At 38.6% G+C, this 16,875-nt stretch overlaps 2 gene segments (V, D, J or C); both read left to right on the top strand.

Moving 5' to 3' along the window:
* Positions 1–531: 531 nt before the first annotated feature.
* On the top strand, positions 532–1,022 carry LOC117596948 (T cell receptor alpha variable 12-3-like; the record flags this gene model as incomplete). The annotated part of the segment is given in 2 exon segments: positions 532–571; positions 727–1,022. Coding segments are annotated over 2 exon segments (336 nt in total), but the record flags the coding sequence as incomplete, so codon positions are not given.
* An 11,030-nt stretch (positions 1,023–12,052) lies between these two features.
* On the top strand, positions 12,053–13,859 carry LOC128318170 (Ig heavy chain V region 1B43-like). The segment is given in 3 exon segments: positions 12,053–12,092; positions 12,258–12,565; positions 13,563–13,859. Coding segments are annotated over 3 exon segments (645 nt in total).
* Positions 13,860–16,875: the final 3,016 nt, after the last annotated feature.

Below are 16,875 nucleotides of genomic sequence, written 5' to 3'. Positions count from 1 at the left end.
ATAGACTCTACCAGTTCTTCAATCATACAGACATAGTACCTTTATATATAATGATCTGAATTAAAAACAGAGATTGTACATGATGTTTAATCTTATTGCAGTCTTGCACCAAAGGCCAAAAGAAGTGTAGAAAGTATTCAGAGTATTGAACATCATTCCAAATCCATGGGCATTAATATGGAGTTGGTCTCCTCTTTGCTGCTATAACAGCCTCCATCTTCTCTAAAGGTTTTCCACTAGATTTTGGAACGTGGCCATATGGATTTGTTCTCATTCAGCTACAAGTGTGCAAGAGGTCAGGTACTTGTTCACTGCAATATGTGGTCGGGCCAATGCCCCTAATGTAGCAGCATCACTTTCCTCATGTGATGCTGAATGTAAAGCCAGGATGCTTCAGTAAGAATCAACAATCTGTCAGTAACATTGGTGACACTGTCATGTGATGCTGTGGGGCGGAGCTTCAGCAACCTTTATGATGTTAACATTTCAGAGTACAGAAAGAATATTTTCATTCAGCTAAGACCATTCATCATGTTCACTGTTATATTCATGTGTCTGTGGCTTTCACTAGGTGAGTTCTACATTGACTTTTATTTCAGAAATTATTAATTAGTGAATAAGGATTAATTATTCTGTGTGGTGTTAAAAAATAAAATAGTATGATTTATGTAACACATTATCATTCCTTATCATTTAAAATACATTACGTTCTCTTCTCTATGACAGGTGACTCCATGGCAGATCCAATAGAGCCACTTGTTACTTCTAAAGTTGGAGATGAAGGTGATGAAGTTACTCTGTCCTGCAGCTACAAAGGCTTCAGTGGTACCGTAAACAACCTGCAGTGGTACAGACAATATCCAAAATCTAAACCTGAGTTCCTTCTTTATATTTTTGAAAGTGGAGATATGAGTCCCAACCCTCCCCCAAGAATGTCTGCTAAACTTCCTGGAGATAAACGAGTGGATCTGCTCATCTCCTCTGCTGCTGTATCAGACTCTGCACTATACTACTGTGCTCTGCAGCCCACAGTGACAGGAAATCCAACTGCACTGTACAAAAACTACACTTTTATTATACAGTGTTGAGCCTCGTCAGCAGAATGAAGAGTCTACACACAGAGAGAAGGTCGGATTTGTTTAAAGTGAGAATGTGAAATAATGATTTAACATTTCAGTTTTCTTCCTTTCATTTTATAAAGTATATTTCTGATGCTCATTTGGCAGCTTATTCTCCTCTCAGCACAGTTCTTCTGATTTTAGTCTGGTCCTTACTTAATTCTGACATCATCATCTCTATCATAGTATTCTGACATTACATTCAAGCGTTCTGAAAGCGTCAAACATTATCTTAGGAGATCTTTTGTTGGTTTTGAGGAGTTGAAAGTTCTGCAGTGTTCTGCCTAAAATGTTCATGTGAAGATGCCTTAATGTGAAGCTTCAGTGAAGCAGAGGTACTGACAGCCACACAGTTTATTACTGCGATGTACTTTACAAAAAGATATAGGGATACTGAAAAGATATGGGGATACTGATCTTATTCTCCAGCTGCATTAGATGTGAACTGACCAATATTGTCAATATGAAGAATGTCTTGGCTAAAAGCTTTGTCATTTTGAATTCTGGAAGAAATGTAGAAAGAGAACACCACTTCCGCTGTATGTTTCTCTACATTAGGGCTGCTAAATTCTGGTGCTGGAGGTTTGGAGTCCAGCAGTTTGGTGATTTCCATGCTGTAACGCCTAATTCAACTCATTCTTTAACAGCTTTAGTAGATCCTCTAGGACCAGAATTTGACCTCCGTAATCTACAGAACCAGTAAAATAATGCTTTTTTTTCTGGAGGAAAAAGTGTAAAACCAACAAAAACCACTCACACTGCAAATAACACACCAGCAGCCGCACCAACTACACACACAATGCTGCACAACTAAGGAGGGAAAACACAGAACTTAAATAGGGAAACTAATTAGCGGAACACAAAACAGGTGAGCACAAACAAGGAAGGAAGTGGGGCAGACAACAAAAGAAGAATTTCAAAAAATGTGAGTAAGGGAGCCCTCTGGTGGTCTGGAGGGGAATTGTCCATGGTGGATGTGACAAACTGAAAATCTGTATAACTGAGAATTGTGCAAAATAAAAAACAAAATATAAAACACAATGTCCTCCACACATTGTGCAAAGGAAAGGAAACAGAAACAAAGGAAACAGAAACAAAGACACAGAGACAAGCAACACTGCACACCAGATGATTAACCACAGGATTAACCTCACTTAACTACAGACACAAACAACATTTGTGGTAACATATGCAGCTGAAAGAAAGAGTAAATAAAATAAAGAGCATTTAAACATGACAAGTAGAGACAGTCATTCTAAATTAACAAATTTACATTTTTCATGCTCAAGTAATATTTTACAGACTTTACCAGAGCCATTGTGCTATTTTGAATTAAAGCTATTGACCTTTTCTGGCAGTTTTCCTCATGATTCACTGTAATTTATTTCTTCATTTATTCATTGATTTCTTTTTTATGCATTTACACACAAATGCATGTTACTCTGCTGGATGTGAGCTAAGGGCAGTGGCCTTTTCCCAGCACTCTGACCAGACATGAGTTTGATTGTACAGATACAAAGATGAAATGGATGAATAAGTCAGGAAAGCGTACATATCAATGGGTAATAGGTTGAGGGGAAGTAACCAGCTGTGGCCATAAATGATGTGAGGACATAACGTGAACTAGCTCAGTATTTCTAGGGTTTCTAAGAGTTTATAATGTAATTTTATTGCCTCTTTTTCATCACTAAAACGACTGGCACAGATACACAGTAAACAGCATAAAATGAGATCTAAAAGCCTGCAATGGACTAATATAACTGCAGAGGGACTTTAGTCAGTCCCTCCTTCCTGCTCATTTACATTCAAGCACCACAGTGTGAAGGCAGTTGGCTGAAAACAAAACACACCACTTTTCCATTGTTTGTCATATTGTGTTTCTGAGCACTGTCCAGGTGTGCGGATGTTACCATTGAAGACGAGTCACTCTGAAAGCTACGGTTACATTTCAGGGAGATGCTGTGTGTCAGAGTACAGAGGAGCTGAAGAGGAGACCAATTAGAGCTGGAGCTTCAAAAGAGATTGGGATGACACTAACTGGAAAACCACCCACAGCACTAATCTTCAATCTTTGGATAAACTGGAGGATCCTTTAGTGGAATCTGGTTGCAGAGATGAAGCTCCAAGTCCTGGAGTTTTAAAAGTAATTTTCCTGCCAGCAGTGTAAACAATAAAGAAAACATGAGAATGAAATTATGAGCCTGCAGCTAATGATTGAGGAAAAAGTAGGCACTGATGATGATGTGCTGCAAAAGGTCATTTTACACCTAAAGGTGTAATGCTATGTTCTCAAAAGGCCAGAGAAATATACCAACAAAGGACAGTGGACGATATTCTTTATTCGGGTGCAACAGGCATCATTCAAAAAAAGCGAGAGGAACAGAACCTCAGGTTTATGTTTATGAACTGGTTGTATGAAAGCCATTAAAAGCGGCCACACCACTCCCAGTAGCAACCTTCTTAACCCTTTCAGGCACAGTGGCTGCTGTGGGAAACCACCTGTATTTTTCTCAGTCAATTCTCAGTTTGCATTAAAGTTTACAGAAGGAACCTCTACCATTTTTGAAAAGGCTAAGTGTTGTTCAGGGGATGGCAGAAAAGGAGCACACAGGAAGAGATGCAATAACTGTATTTTCTCTTGAAAGTTGCTGAAGCATCCTCATCAAAAATTGCTTTTCTGCTGATCGAAGTTACATTAACATTTATGGCATTTGGCAGACGCCCTTATCCAGAGCGACTTACAAAAGTGCTTTCAAGTCTATCAAAAAATACATTCAATACATTTTTCGTGTTTCAGAAAACACAAAAAATACATTCTGAAGTTATTTTTTGTTCATACATCTGAACTCAGACCAAGGCATTCATGTTGCTCTTCTGTGTTTTTATGGTTATTATTAATCTCCTCTGCTGCAGGGACTGACTCTGTAGTGTACAGCTGTGCCATGGAGCCCACAGTGACGGCAAACCCAGATACATAGTACAAAGTGTTTCACACGACAGATTGATATTTTCATATGAAGTGAGGAGTACACTCCTTTTTTGTCAGTAATCTTCATTGAAAAATTCAACAGTCTTCACTGTGCATTGTGCTAACTAGCAAAAAAAATCTGATTCATATTATAAAAAAGGGTTTTCTCAGTTCCTCATCACTACTGCAGTTATAGATTTTCCCGAGCCGTCCCTATGGCCTGAGAATGTCATCCATCAACCCCAATAATCAGAGCTTCCTTTGTATGAGGAGTTGTTAGCTCAGCTACAACCTAGTCTGTTGGTTAACTGCTCATTATCTCCTTCTTGCACTGATCACTGACTTCTGAAGACCATGCTGTCAGGTTCCCCAGGACAGGAACATGGACCCAGTGGACACTGTGGATCAGAACCCCAGTAAACACTCTGTTCTGGACATTCTTGCAGCATTACAGCTACAACATTACTGCTACATTTGAGTTCTTTGCTCTATTCTAGTTTGATGGAATCTGAAAAATACATAGAAACAAAAACACAAAGCAGACTGTCAGATTGACTAGTTTTAAATGTTAGGTTTAGCAATGTAGAAACTAGTTTAAATTTAAATGGAACAGTTCCACTAGATGTAGAGAAACCACGGATAACAAATATATATAATGTGTAATTAAATTATTGACTGGTTTCATTTTTTAAATTATAATTTAATAATTAAACAATATTTTTTAAATAATTACATTATATGAAATATATTGTTGTGTTTATTAGCTTTTATTAGCAGTTCCTGCCATTCAGCTGTATTAAACACAGGATGGAAATTTGACTTTAGGAAAAAACTGGTGCATGAAGCTAACAGGCTCCTGTGTTTCATATTAATACACAACAAATAACAACAACAAAATCTTAGGGAAGCCAAACTGACCTCAAAGCAGGGTTTAAATAGGCAGAACACAGGTGACCATAATGACTAATCAAACACAGGTGGAGATCATTAACCCAGAATGCAATTTGGAAAGAAATACAGATTCGTAAAATGTCCCCATCTGCTGACCAAAACAGTTACGTGAGGCTGAGCATTTACACGCAAACTAAATACTAAGAAACTCTGAAATTCATGTAAATGTTTCAAAGATTCTACTTTTCACTCGAGTTGTCAATAATATAATTTGTACTGAAAATTGTGGAATCAGAAAAGAATTCAGAACAGAAGCATTTTCACTAGTGGACTCAGATTTTTGGACCCTGCTGTGTGTGTTTTCATGGCAGCCCAACTGGGGCCCAGTAACAGCCCATGTATGAACACACTCTCAGCACATGCCCATGTGGAGCCCAAATGGCCCGTATTCAACCCATGACCCATGTGACCTGAGAAATGTTCTAATGTAGCACACCACATGGATTACATAAATTAAACTCTTCTAGTGGAAGTAACTGAATGAAAACATTTGAAGAAAGCGCTAGTCCCTGTTATTCCACGAGGAGGCAAAATATAGCAACAAACTCAGCTACTGTCAAAATGTGCTCATTTGTATGTTTCTAAAAGAACCAGTTTAGGGGTTACACAGCAATGAGGTGAATACTTACGCAATCACAATATTTACATGTTTTATTGGTAATAATTTTTGCAAATTGTAAAGATTTTTTTTCCCCACATCAGTTTTATGGACTATTTTGTGTTCAAGAGGGTGAAGGATAAAGGAATGCACATGCTATATATAATTTATAACAATAATGTGATTTTTTTTAATGAATTGCAGACTATTCATCTTTTGTGTAGGTGATGTTTCCATTTGTGCAGTTAGAATATAGCTTTCTGTTGACTTTGATTAAAAAGACAGTTTCTCCATGTGATGCTGAATGTAAAGCCAGGATGCTTCAGTAAGAATCAACAATCTGTAAGTAACATTGGTGACACTGTCATGTGATGCTGTGGGGCGGAGCTTCAGCAACCTTTATGATGTTAACATATCAGAGTACAGAAAGAATATTTTCATTCAGCTAAGACCATTCATCATGTTCACTGTTATATTCATGTGTCTGTGGCTTTCACTAGGTGAGTTCTACATTGACTTTTTGTTCTTTCAGAAATATTAAGTGTTGAATTAGTGATTAATTATTTTGTGTGGTGTTAAGAAACATCAGAATGTGGGTGTGACTTATGTAGTTCTGGTTTGATTGTGTAAAGGTTAAAAACATTATGTTCTCTTCTCTATGACAGGTGACTCCATGGCAGATTCAATACAGTCACTTTCCCCTCGTGTAGTTGTAGATGAAGGTGATGATGTTACTCTGTCCTGCAGCTACAGTGTTTCAGTAAACACCCTGTACTGGTACAGACAATATCCAAAATCTAAACCTGAGTTCCTTCTTTATATTTTTGAAAGTGGAGCTATGAGTACAGATCTCCCCCCAAGAATGTCTGCTAAAGTTCCTGGAGATAAACAAGTGGATCTGCTCATCTCCTCTGCTGCTGTATCAGACTCTGCACTATACTACTGTGCTCTGCAGCCCACAGTGACAGGAAATCCAACTGCACTGTACAAAAACTTTAACACAGTTTTGTTATACTGAAGGGAGAGCAAATGCAAAGTTCAATAATTTACACCCCTTCAAACCTCTCTCTCTCTCTATCTCTGTCATCTTTCCTCTCTTTGTATCCGTTAATTATGACACAGTTTTGTTAAGCTGGCAGACAGAAGCCCTGCTATTTATTCTTTCTTTCTTTTTTCTTTCTTTGAAAATAAACATTTTTCATAGACAGACAATGATGGAAATATCTTTACAACATCTTCAAATACATTAAATTACTGGTTATGAAAAAGTAAATATTTCACAGAAATAGAAAATGTTAATATGTATGAGCGAAGCTCCTCTGTGCTTTAAAATGCTCTCAATGCCCTCTAAGCCTCCACTACAGATATTCAACTCCCACATTTCAGGTGAAATAAAACTGTTACAGCAACATAACCTTATGTACAGATTATCACAGTACATCCCTTCACTTGTCTAATGTTAGCTAAATCAAAGATATGTAGATAGATTCTCTCTCACAGTAATTAACTAAAAATATTACATCTGCAGAACTCAAGGTGTTGGAACCTCATCATGATTAACTATCAAACCCGGGTCATCTGCGTGCAAGACTGGAGTTTAGCTACTTTGCTGTCAGGGCTGATAAGAAAAGTTTAGATTAAAATGCAGATGTCAGGAAATGATTCTAGACCAGTTGTATAAAAGTTCTTAAATCTTTTACTTAGAAGACAAATGTCTGTAATCAACAAAAAGTGAGAAAAAAGAGGTTAGTCTCATATTAAAAAAACTGTTGATGACGTGAAGCATAAGCAAGCATGCAAAAAGAGAGTGAAAAAATAAATCGTAAACAAAGCAAGAGAAAGCAAGCAAGTTTATCTGCAAAAGATGTAGAAGTGACCATGGTACGCTACTGACCGGCGTATGGAAAACAGTGTAAGAACTGTGAGAAAATGAATCAGATTGCTAAGATATTCAGATCTCGTAAAGTGCATGCAGTTGATGACAACACAGAGTCTTTGTCATCAGAGGCTTTGCAATCTTTGAATAATCTCAAACCTGCGCAAAAAGCCAAGGAAAGACGTCAACTCTTTTAAAGTTTGGGGTTTTGGCCAGGTCTTCAATGGCTTTACTTTTTCTGGGTTTATTTCCTCTCCTTTGTGTGATCCAATATGGCCTAAATAACATACCGAAGTCTGAAACAAGCAGAAATTCTCAGGCAATAACATGAGGCCATATCCCCTCAAACGATTTTAAACATTTCTCAGCCCTACCTCATGCTCCTCAAATATTTTGGAGAAGACAATCAAATCATCCAGGAATACCAGCACTTTGTTCATATTTATATCTCCAATGCACTCCTCCATTAAGCACTGGAATGTGCTTGGGGCATTTGTGATCCGTTTTTGCATACGATTGCATTCCCAGAATCCTAGGGGGCATACAAAAGCTGGAGAATCCTGACTTGAGATACATCACCCAGAACCACTGAGACCCTCTGAGTGCAGAGAAAGATTCTTCCAGGTTAGGTGAAGCATAGGCATCTTTAATGGTTTGTGAATTAAGTTTCTGATAATCAACGCATAATCTTGCATCGCCATTCTTCTTGTGTACTACCACGAAAGGTGATGAAAATGGAGACTCAGATTCTCGGATGATGCCTGCATCTGGGAGGGATTGTAAGTCTTTCGTAACAGCCTCATGATCTCGTGGATGTATAGGACGGGAACACTGCTTGAATGGTGTTTCATCTGACAATTTGATTATGTGCTTGACCCTTTTGGAGCACCCTTGTTGCATGAATGTAATCTAGAATAGTTAACTCAGCGATTACACAGTTAATAGGAATTATTATGTCATGGTCTGTCTCATTTCTTACTTGCATAGGGATTTTAAAAGGGGAGATCTTTAGTAAGGAAATCAAACAGCATAACCATAGAATGGGGTGCTTTTGGAGGAGGTAATGTCACATTATTGCTCATAAATGGAATCCAGAGTATTTATCCCTATTATGGCTGGTACACTGCCATTGGACCGTGTATCTGATACTATCAGGGCTAATATCTGCATTTGAGGTTCTGAGTTAATGAACTCTTTACACAACTGAACACGGAACTGCACACATCCAATATATGAGACTCTTTGACCGGTGGCTCCTTCAACTTCTAGCACATCATTCACAGGTTTAATAGGGTGTTCGGAGAGGTACTGATCATGGAATGATTGGGAAATTGTTGTGACCTGTGATCCATTATCAATTAAACAGTTGCAATCAACTCTTTCCAGTTTAACATTGGCTGTAATTTCACTTCCAACCAACCCTTCTGGAACTGCAGTGTGAAGAGCATAGTGCTCATTAAATGCTGCATTAACTTTAGGCCTCTGATTGGAGCTTATCTGTTGTCTAGTTCCCATCAGCTCCTCAACGGGAATTCCTCAGAGTTTAAAGAGTGGGATGTTTTCTGTTTAGCTCCATCGTCCCTCTCTCAAACCTCTTGCTTTTTCTGCAGCTCTTTTCTCTTTGCTGAACCAAGTACTGGATTTAGAGGATTACTGCAGCTGTTGGTGATATGGCCGTCTTCGCCACATTGAAAGCAATAGTAAGGCCTAGGTTTTCTTGCTACTCTAACAGGGTTGGTTAATGTTTGCTTCTTGAACGTGGGGTCTTCGATTGGTTTTGGTTTCTTTTCCTTCATTACTTTAGTTTTCTCTGATGCCTCTCTTTTGGATGTGGTGAAAGCTGCAAGTTGGGCTTGGAGGTCAGCTTTGTTTTTGAATCTGCTTCAGTGCTGAAGATGAACTATCAACCTGCTTACTCACATCATAATCATTCTGTCTTCTTTTGTCCTAAGCAGCAACAGCAGCTCTTCAAGGGTAGGGGAGCGATGCTTCTTTTGCTCAACCTGTAGTGTGGCGATTATAGTATTGTTCCAGCACCCCGTACAGAGTTGCTTGAATAGTTGCCTGTTTGCATCACCAGCTCGATGACTTTCCTTTTCAGAATGGTGTTCAGCACTATCTGTAAATGCTGCAGGCTTCTCAACAGAGTTCTGATTGGTATTAAGGAATTTTGCAAAAAGCTCATCCGCATCTTCAACTGTTTCATATGCCGAGTCAACTCCATAGTTGGAGCAAGGATTGTTTACCCAAAAAGGGCCTTAATTGTACAGTTCTGCAGATGAAGGTGAAACTTTAGGCTCCGTATATGATTCTACATGAAAGGGAGGGTTTGATTCAGAGCAATGATCAGGCTTTTGATCTGTGCCTGGGCTATACAGAGGTTCATGAGCTGGTGAAGACATTTCTACTGTCTCTTTAAGTGGGGAGACTGAGACAGATTCTTGAGTTATTTTTTTTTTCTACAGTTGGCTCACACTCTCCAAGAGACTTTGTGATTCTACCAAGCTTTTCTTTGAGGACATCCTCAAAGGATTTAACACTCAGTTTAGCCAAGCTTTTTAGAGCTTTCCAAAATAGTCATGATTATATAACCATAATTAACCACAGATTTTTATTTGTACAAGATTTTTATCAATAGACCTTCCAAATTCAGATGTAGAGCTTGATCTTCACTGAGCAAGCCAGAGATGATAACAGCAAAGAAAAACTCCATAGAGTCCATATGAGGAAGAAACCTTGAGAGGAACAAAACTCAAAAGGAAACTCATCCTCTCAAGGGTGAATCTGGGTAGTGTGATATTGAACCATAAAATATATAACACAAATATTTATTATGATTCTTTATGTCTATGGTTTTAATGGTAAGTGTGTACAAAATGAATTAGAAAAATGTGTGTGCGTATTCTGGAGAATACACTACCAGAATGCATGATACTATATATTAAAACAGGCAAGCAGTTTAAGCATTATGAATACTGTATGTCTGATCTTACACAACATCCAGAAATATGGGCAAATCTTATCATCACAATCTTTGTATTTGGACTGTCCTCAAATTTACAGATAAGAGGCTTCAATGCTGTAATTAGTAGAGAGACAAACACTAATGTCAGTGTCTTGTAAGCAATAAATAAAATAGATATAAAAATAGCAAATATCAGGCAAATTTCCCAAAATTTAATAATCATGCTGTCCACACTGTCCATACAATACTCACATTTAATGGACAAGTCTAGCTACATGAAGACCAGCAGGAATTCAAACACAATAACAGAAACACAATAACTGAAGTTAACAATTTGTAATCAACTGGAAAGTGCTGCAAAATTGAAATAATTGAAGTAATTGAATGAAAAGATTTGGAGGTAAAGGTGCGAGTGTCTGTTTTTCCACTAGGGGGCAAAATAAAGCAATAAACTCAGCTTTCACTCGGTAACTACGTCTCTTTCCAACAGGACCAAGTGAGGGGTTTCACAGCAACAGGGGTGAATACTTTACAATTACAGCTTTGACGTTTGTTACTGGTAAAACTTTCTTGCAAACTATATTACTTCCCCACCCCCTTCAGTATTATGAGGTACGCCATGTGTCCAAAAGTTTGTGCACCCCCGACCAATACACCCATATGTCCTTGTTGAACATCCAGATTTATTCCCCCTTTGCTGTTATAATGAGCTCCACTCTTCTGGGAAGCTTTCCACTGTCTGTTGGAGCGTGGCTGTGGGGATTTGTGTTCATTCAGCTACAACAGCATTAGTGAGGTCAGGTGCTGATGTTGGGATGTCGAGGAGGTCTGGGGTGCAGTCGGTGTTCCAGTTCATCCCAAAGGTGTTCAGTGGGGTTGAGGTCAGGGCTCTGTGCAGGACACTCGAGTTCCTCCACTCCAACCTTCACACACCATGTCTTCATGGAGCTCGCTTTGTGCACAGGGGCATTGTCATGCTGGAACAGGTTTGAGTCTCTTAGTTCCAGTGAAGGGAAACTGTAATGCTACAGCATTCAAAGACATTCTATACCATTGGAGAAGAACCACATATGGGTGTGATGGTCAGGGGTGCACATACTGTGGATTTAGTTCTAATGAGTTTCAGTCAGTTGATCTGTTTTGTAGGTGATACTGCATATACATTTATACATTTAGAATAAATCTTTCAGTTAGATTTTGATAAATTGAGACATTTAAGAAGAGTCATTGGTCACTAAAATGAATTTTTTAGTTCTAGCACAATTGACATTGGATTAATTGTAATGTAGCCTGTTACCTAAATTGAGTTTGACAGCCCCAGTATAAAATATAAATTAAAACCTTTATGATTAGATGATCATTTTATAGATTACATTTATCAACTTCTACTATTTTCCTTTCAGTTTGACTTTGATACTGAGTATAAAACCAGGATGCTTCAGTAAGAATCAACAATCTGTCAGTAACATTGGTGACACTGTCATGTGATGCTGTGGGGCGGAGCTTCATCAACCTTTATGATGTTAACATATCAGAGTACAGAAAGAATATTTTCATTCAGCTAAGACCATTCATCATGTTCACTGTTATATTCATGTGTCTGTGGCTTTCACTAGGTGAGTTCTACATTGACTTTTTGTTCTTTCAGAAATATTAAGTGTTGAATTAGTGATTAATTATTGTGTGTGGTGTTAAGAAACATCAGAATGTGGGTGTGACTAATGTAGTTCTGGTTTGATTGTGTAAAGGTTAAAAACATTATGTTCTCTTCTCTATGACAGGTGACTCCATGGCAGATTCAATACAGCCACTTTCCCCTCGTGTAGTTGTAGATGAAGGTGTTAATGTTACTCTGTCCTGCAACTACAAACCCAGCAGTACTGCAACAAACAACTACCTGCACTGGTACAGACAATATCCAAAATCTAAACCCGAGTTCCTTCTTTATATTTCTCAAACTGGAGCTCTGAGTTCCAACCCTCCCCCAAGAATGTCTGCTAAAGTTGATAATAATAATGATAATAAACGAGTGGATCTGCTCATCTCCTCTGCTGCTGTATCAGACTCTGCACTATACTACTGTGCTCTGCAGCCCACAGTGACAGGAAATCCAACTGCACTGTACAAAAACCTTTGTTATATTGAAAGCATAAATAAGTGAAGACAAAAGTTCTACTACATACAACCTGCACTGGTACAGGCAATATCCAAAACCTTTGTTCCTTCTTTATATTTCTCAACATGGAGATCTAATTCCCAACATCCCCACACGAATCTCTGCTGAAGTAGATAATAATAATGATAATAAACGAGTGGATCATCAAACAGACATACAGTGATTCATATCTTGAGGAAATCTAGAGTAGCTAGTCCATCTGTCAGTATGATTTGTGAGGAATCTGGGGTGATGTAAATTGTACAAATAAAAAACACTGCCTAATAAAATACAGGGTAGTTGCCCTAGATTTGTAGAATCAGATGATATCAGATTTGAACTTCCTGTCTGTGCAGATTATAAACGATGAGTGACGCCTTAGATGAGGGAACAAAAATACAAACTTAATGTCTCTTGGCTATGTCTTTAGCTAGAGCTCTAAACTCACACTCAGGAAAACACTTCTTATTGGTTCCTCAGAAATGGATTCCTCTAAAATGATCAATTTGTAGACATACACTGACAATTGTCAACAGTGAGAGGTGCTACTTTATAGCACCAGAGTCTCCTCTGCAGGCATCACATTTAGAACTGGGAAGAAGTGGTGGGCACAGGACGCAGTCGAACAGGGAAAAGCGAGTCTGAGACAGAGGGAGCTTGGACTAATTGAGACCATACAACTGCCCATAAGATCACCTGGGCAGAGCTTCGGAACTCAGAACCAGGTAGACTCAAGGTTCTGATCCAGTCCTCCCAAGCCCATCCAACCTGCATTGCTGGGGTCTAGCCAACACCCTGGCATACCCACTGTGCCTGAGAAGAGGTTCCTTTGAGCACATCTTGAGCTGCTGCCTTGGGAGAGGGAAGGTACAGGTGGTGCCATGACAAATGTCCCCATTGGGGGACGAATAAAGGATTATCTTATGACCAGGTGTTGAAGGCCGTAGCTGACACCATCTGCACCGGAATCCAACACAGCAAACATCAGCTCCCAATAAGACACAACATCGCCTTTGTCAGAGCAGGAGGAAAACCTCAGGTGGAGATCAGGGCCTCAACTGGGCTGCTAGCCTCAGCTCAGGACTGGCAGCTGAAGGTTGACCTAGTGACCGCAATGAGGTGGGCTGTAGGGGCTTTGCAGGGCAATCTCTACATCAGACACTCAGCTTCCTTGGCACCAGAGGGCTGCAGGAAAGAAGAGCCACCAAGAACATCACCAAAGCTGTAGAAAAAGCGTCAAGGTGGCTGAGGATCAAGAGGGCTGATCCGTGGCGTGGCGCGCTACTTGAACACAAGTCAGGGACTGATCACCCCGGGCTGGGTCGCCTGGGTGAGGGTGTCTGATGATCCAAGTCCTGAAACACCCTATGACCCCGGGTTCATCACTGATGATGTGTCCTAGTCGCACGATCTGGTGTTTCAAGAAACAAGAAACTGTAAATTAAATGATTAACAAACAAATTATTGACAACTTTATGTAAGTAAATAAATAAGTCGATAAATTAGTTTATATCTGTTGCTAAAGGTGATGCATTGATTTTAACAGGCAAATAAAAATTCCCTTTTTTTTAACTAATCACTTTTTTTTTCTTTTTTTAGTGTACAAATAAGAAGTAGAAAACACCCAAACTGGCAGAGGCTTAGATTTTTGTATAGATGTTAAATTTTCAAACACAACACAGGCTGTCACTGATACTGTGAAGTGATGATCTGTACAAAGTTATGCTACAACAGCAGCACTTCCTGGGTGTGGCCTTCTAGAGACGTGTTCCCTCATGTGTAAAGTTCAGCACATACAGCACTATTATACAGAATCCTCACAGAGCTGTGTTCAGAAATGGCTCAACTATACAACTTACTGTACATAGTGAGATACACACCACTGATTCTCACTCTAGCTACAGGTAATTCACTTTCACCAGTTAATCAACTGTATTATTTAATACTCATGTTTTTATTAATCTAGTTTCTTACTTTCATATGTTATTTTGTTTACAAAAATACTTCACAGATTTATTTCTTTATGTTCTTCTCTACAGCAGGCAGTTTTGCAGATAAAATTTGGCCGACGGATGAAGATACCAACATTATCAAGAAAGAAACAGACACTGTTACTCTGAAATGTTCATATGAGACAAACGGCAATAACATTTGGCTTTTCTGGTACAAACAATATCCTAACAGCGCACCACAGTTTTTACTGTATAAAGGCGCAAGGTCAGCAACTACAGAGCTCAAACCCACTGACACTCGATTAGAGTCAAAAACAACCAGAGACTCTACTGAACTTACTATCAGAGGTCTAAAGCTCTCAGATTCTGCACTCTATCACTGCGCTCTCAGAGTAGCAGCACAGTAATACAGAGTCAATGAAAGGCTGTACAAAAACATAACAATGGTTTATATGAAGTTTCTAAAACCACATCAAAGATACTCCCTTTACCAACTTGTTATCAGTTAACCACAGACACAAACAGCATTTGTGGTAACATATGCAGCTGAAAGAAGGAGAAAAGAAGAATAAAAATTAATCAGAGTAAATTTGGTAAACATTTTTTTATGCTCTAAAATAAATTTTAATGACAGTAAAAGAGGCATTGTGTCAGGTGTTACTGGAGCATACAATATGAACTTAAATTTATTCTCCTTTTCTCGCCAGTTTTCTCCATGATTCACTGTAAAACATTTTCAATAAATTAATTAATTAAGTTAAAGTTAATTATGCATGTACATACAGATGCATGTTACTCTGCTGGCTGTGAGCTAAGGCAGTGGCCTTTTACGAACACTCTGACCAGATGTGAGTTTGATTGTACAGATACAACAAAGATGAAATGGATGAATAAGGAAACTAAGGTGGAACGTTGGATGTCAGTTTAACTGCATACAACTTTCATGATAAAGGGCCTAAAATGTTTCTTTTCTCTAAAACATGATTGTGGGATTATGGATGTCTTAGCCTTTGAGTTAACACTATTCTGTTCTCACTAGAACTGTGACATTCAGGATTTCCTGACATCAGATTTTTATAGGCCAGCATTAGTTAGGTTATGGATATGGATATGGACAGCTGTAATTATAATCAAGGACACGGGAAGTAGAGGTGCCGAGAGTGCTGCAACACCCTGATTTCAGGATTCCTTTAACTGCAACTGCTAAAATAACAATAATAATAATAATGGATGCACAAATAAAGAAATCGGATAACAAACTTTGAACTTGATACCACAGCAATTTGCCAATGATTACAGCAACACATCACGCTTTTTCGAGTCTTCGGGCAGAAGAGTTTACATTTTCCACTTTATCTGTAACATGAAAAGCAGCATTTTTTTGTCTTATTAACTTGAAGAGAGAAAAAGCAAGGCTGCTGAGGGAACAACTGTTTATAGCTGCTATAACGTAAGTGCTAACAGGAACTAACTCCTGTGTCAGGAAACCTTCTTTTACAAAGTGCTGACACTCCTTCCCTAAACATTACATGAATGTCTCCTAACAGAAAATGTAACCAGATCAATGATCATCTGTTTCCTTTGTTCTATAACAACATGGTTTAAATGGGTTTATTAAAAGGCTTAGATCTGTGGCACCTCTGCCTCTAAAAATAAAAAAGTGGAAAACCACATACAGCAATCTAAATAACACTCCTTAAAACATATCAGATAATCTGATTGTACCTCATGCTAAAAATTCTTTGTGTTGTAAGACTTCATATTAAAAGGTAAAAAAAACACATTAAAAAACACAAACACAAGCTTGGCAGCTGTCATTAATAACTAATATGTGATGGCCTAAGGGGAAATATAGAGGCTATAACTGTGATTTTTAGGGATTATTTGTAGTCAGTGGACTTCAAGGTATGCTCTAACGTGCTCAATTCCACTGTCGCCATCATCCACCATGGAATCAGTGTTTTCTCTTAAATAGGTCTCTTCTTCTGCAGACATTGTTCGCATGTTCTCCGTATCACTGTTGGAGTGAGGGAGTGATTCTTCTGGTTTGGAGTGGAAGTGTTGTATATCCGCCGGTGTATTGTTGTCTCCACTGTATTGCTCTTCCTACTGGATCAACAATCCTGAGTCTCTCACATGACCTTCTCGCTACATTTAACCTTCTACTGCTCAAACTTCCACATATATGTATATATATTTCTTCTACATTTGGAGTAGATGCCAGCACTTCTAATATCACTAAGAGTCTAACTCTTCATCTAACAAACTACTAAATTTTTGGCAATGCAGGAG

Source organism: Pangasianodon hypophthalmus, chromosome 4 (genome assembly GCF_027358585.1).
Source record: "Pangasianodon hypophthalmus isolate fPanHyp1 chromosome 4, fPanHyp1.pri, whole genome shotgun sequence".
In the NCBI taxonomy this organism is placed as follows: domain Eukaryota; kingdom Metazoa; phylum Chordata; class Actinopteri; order Siluriformes; family Pangasiidae; genus Pangasianodon; species Pangasianodon hypophthalmus.
Note: the sequence above shows the minus strand (reverse complement) of the source record. Positions and strands in the feature narration are given on the sequence as shown.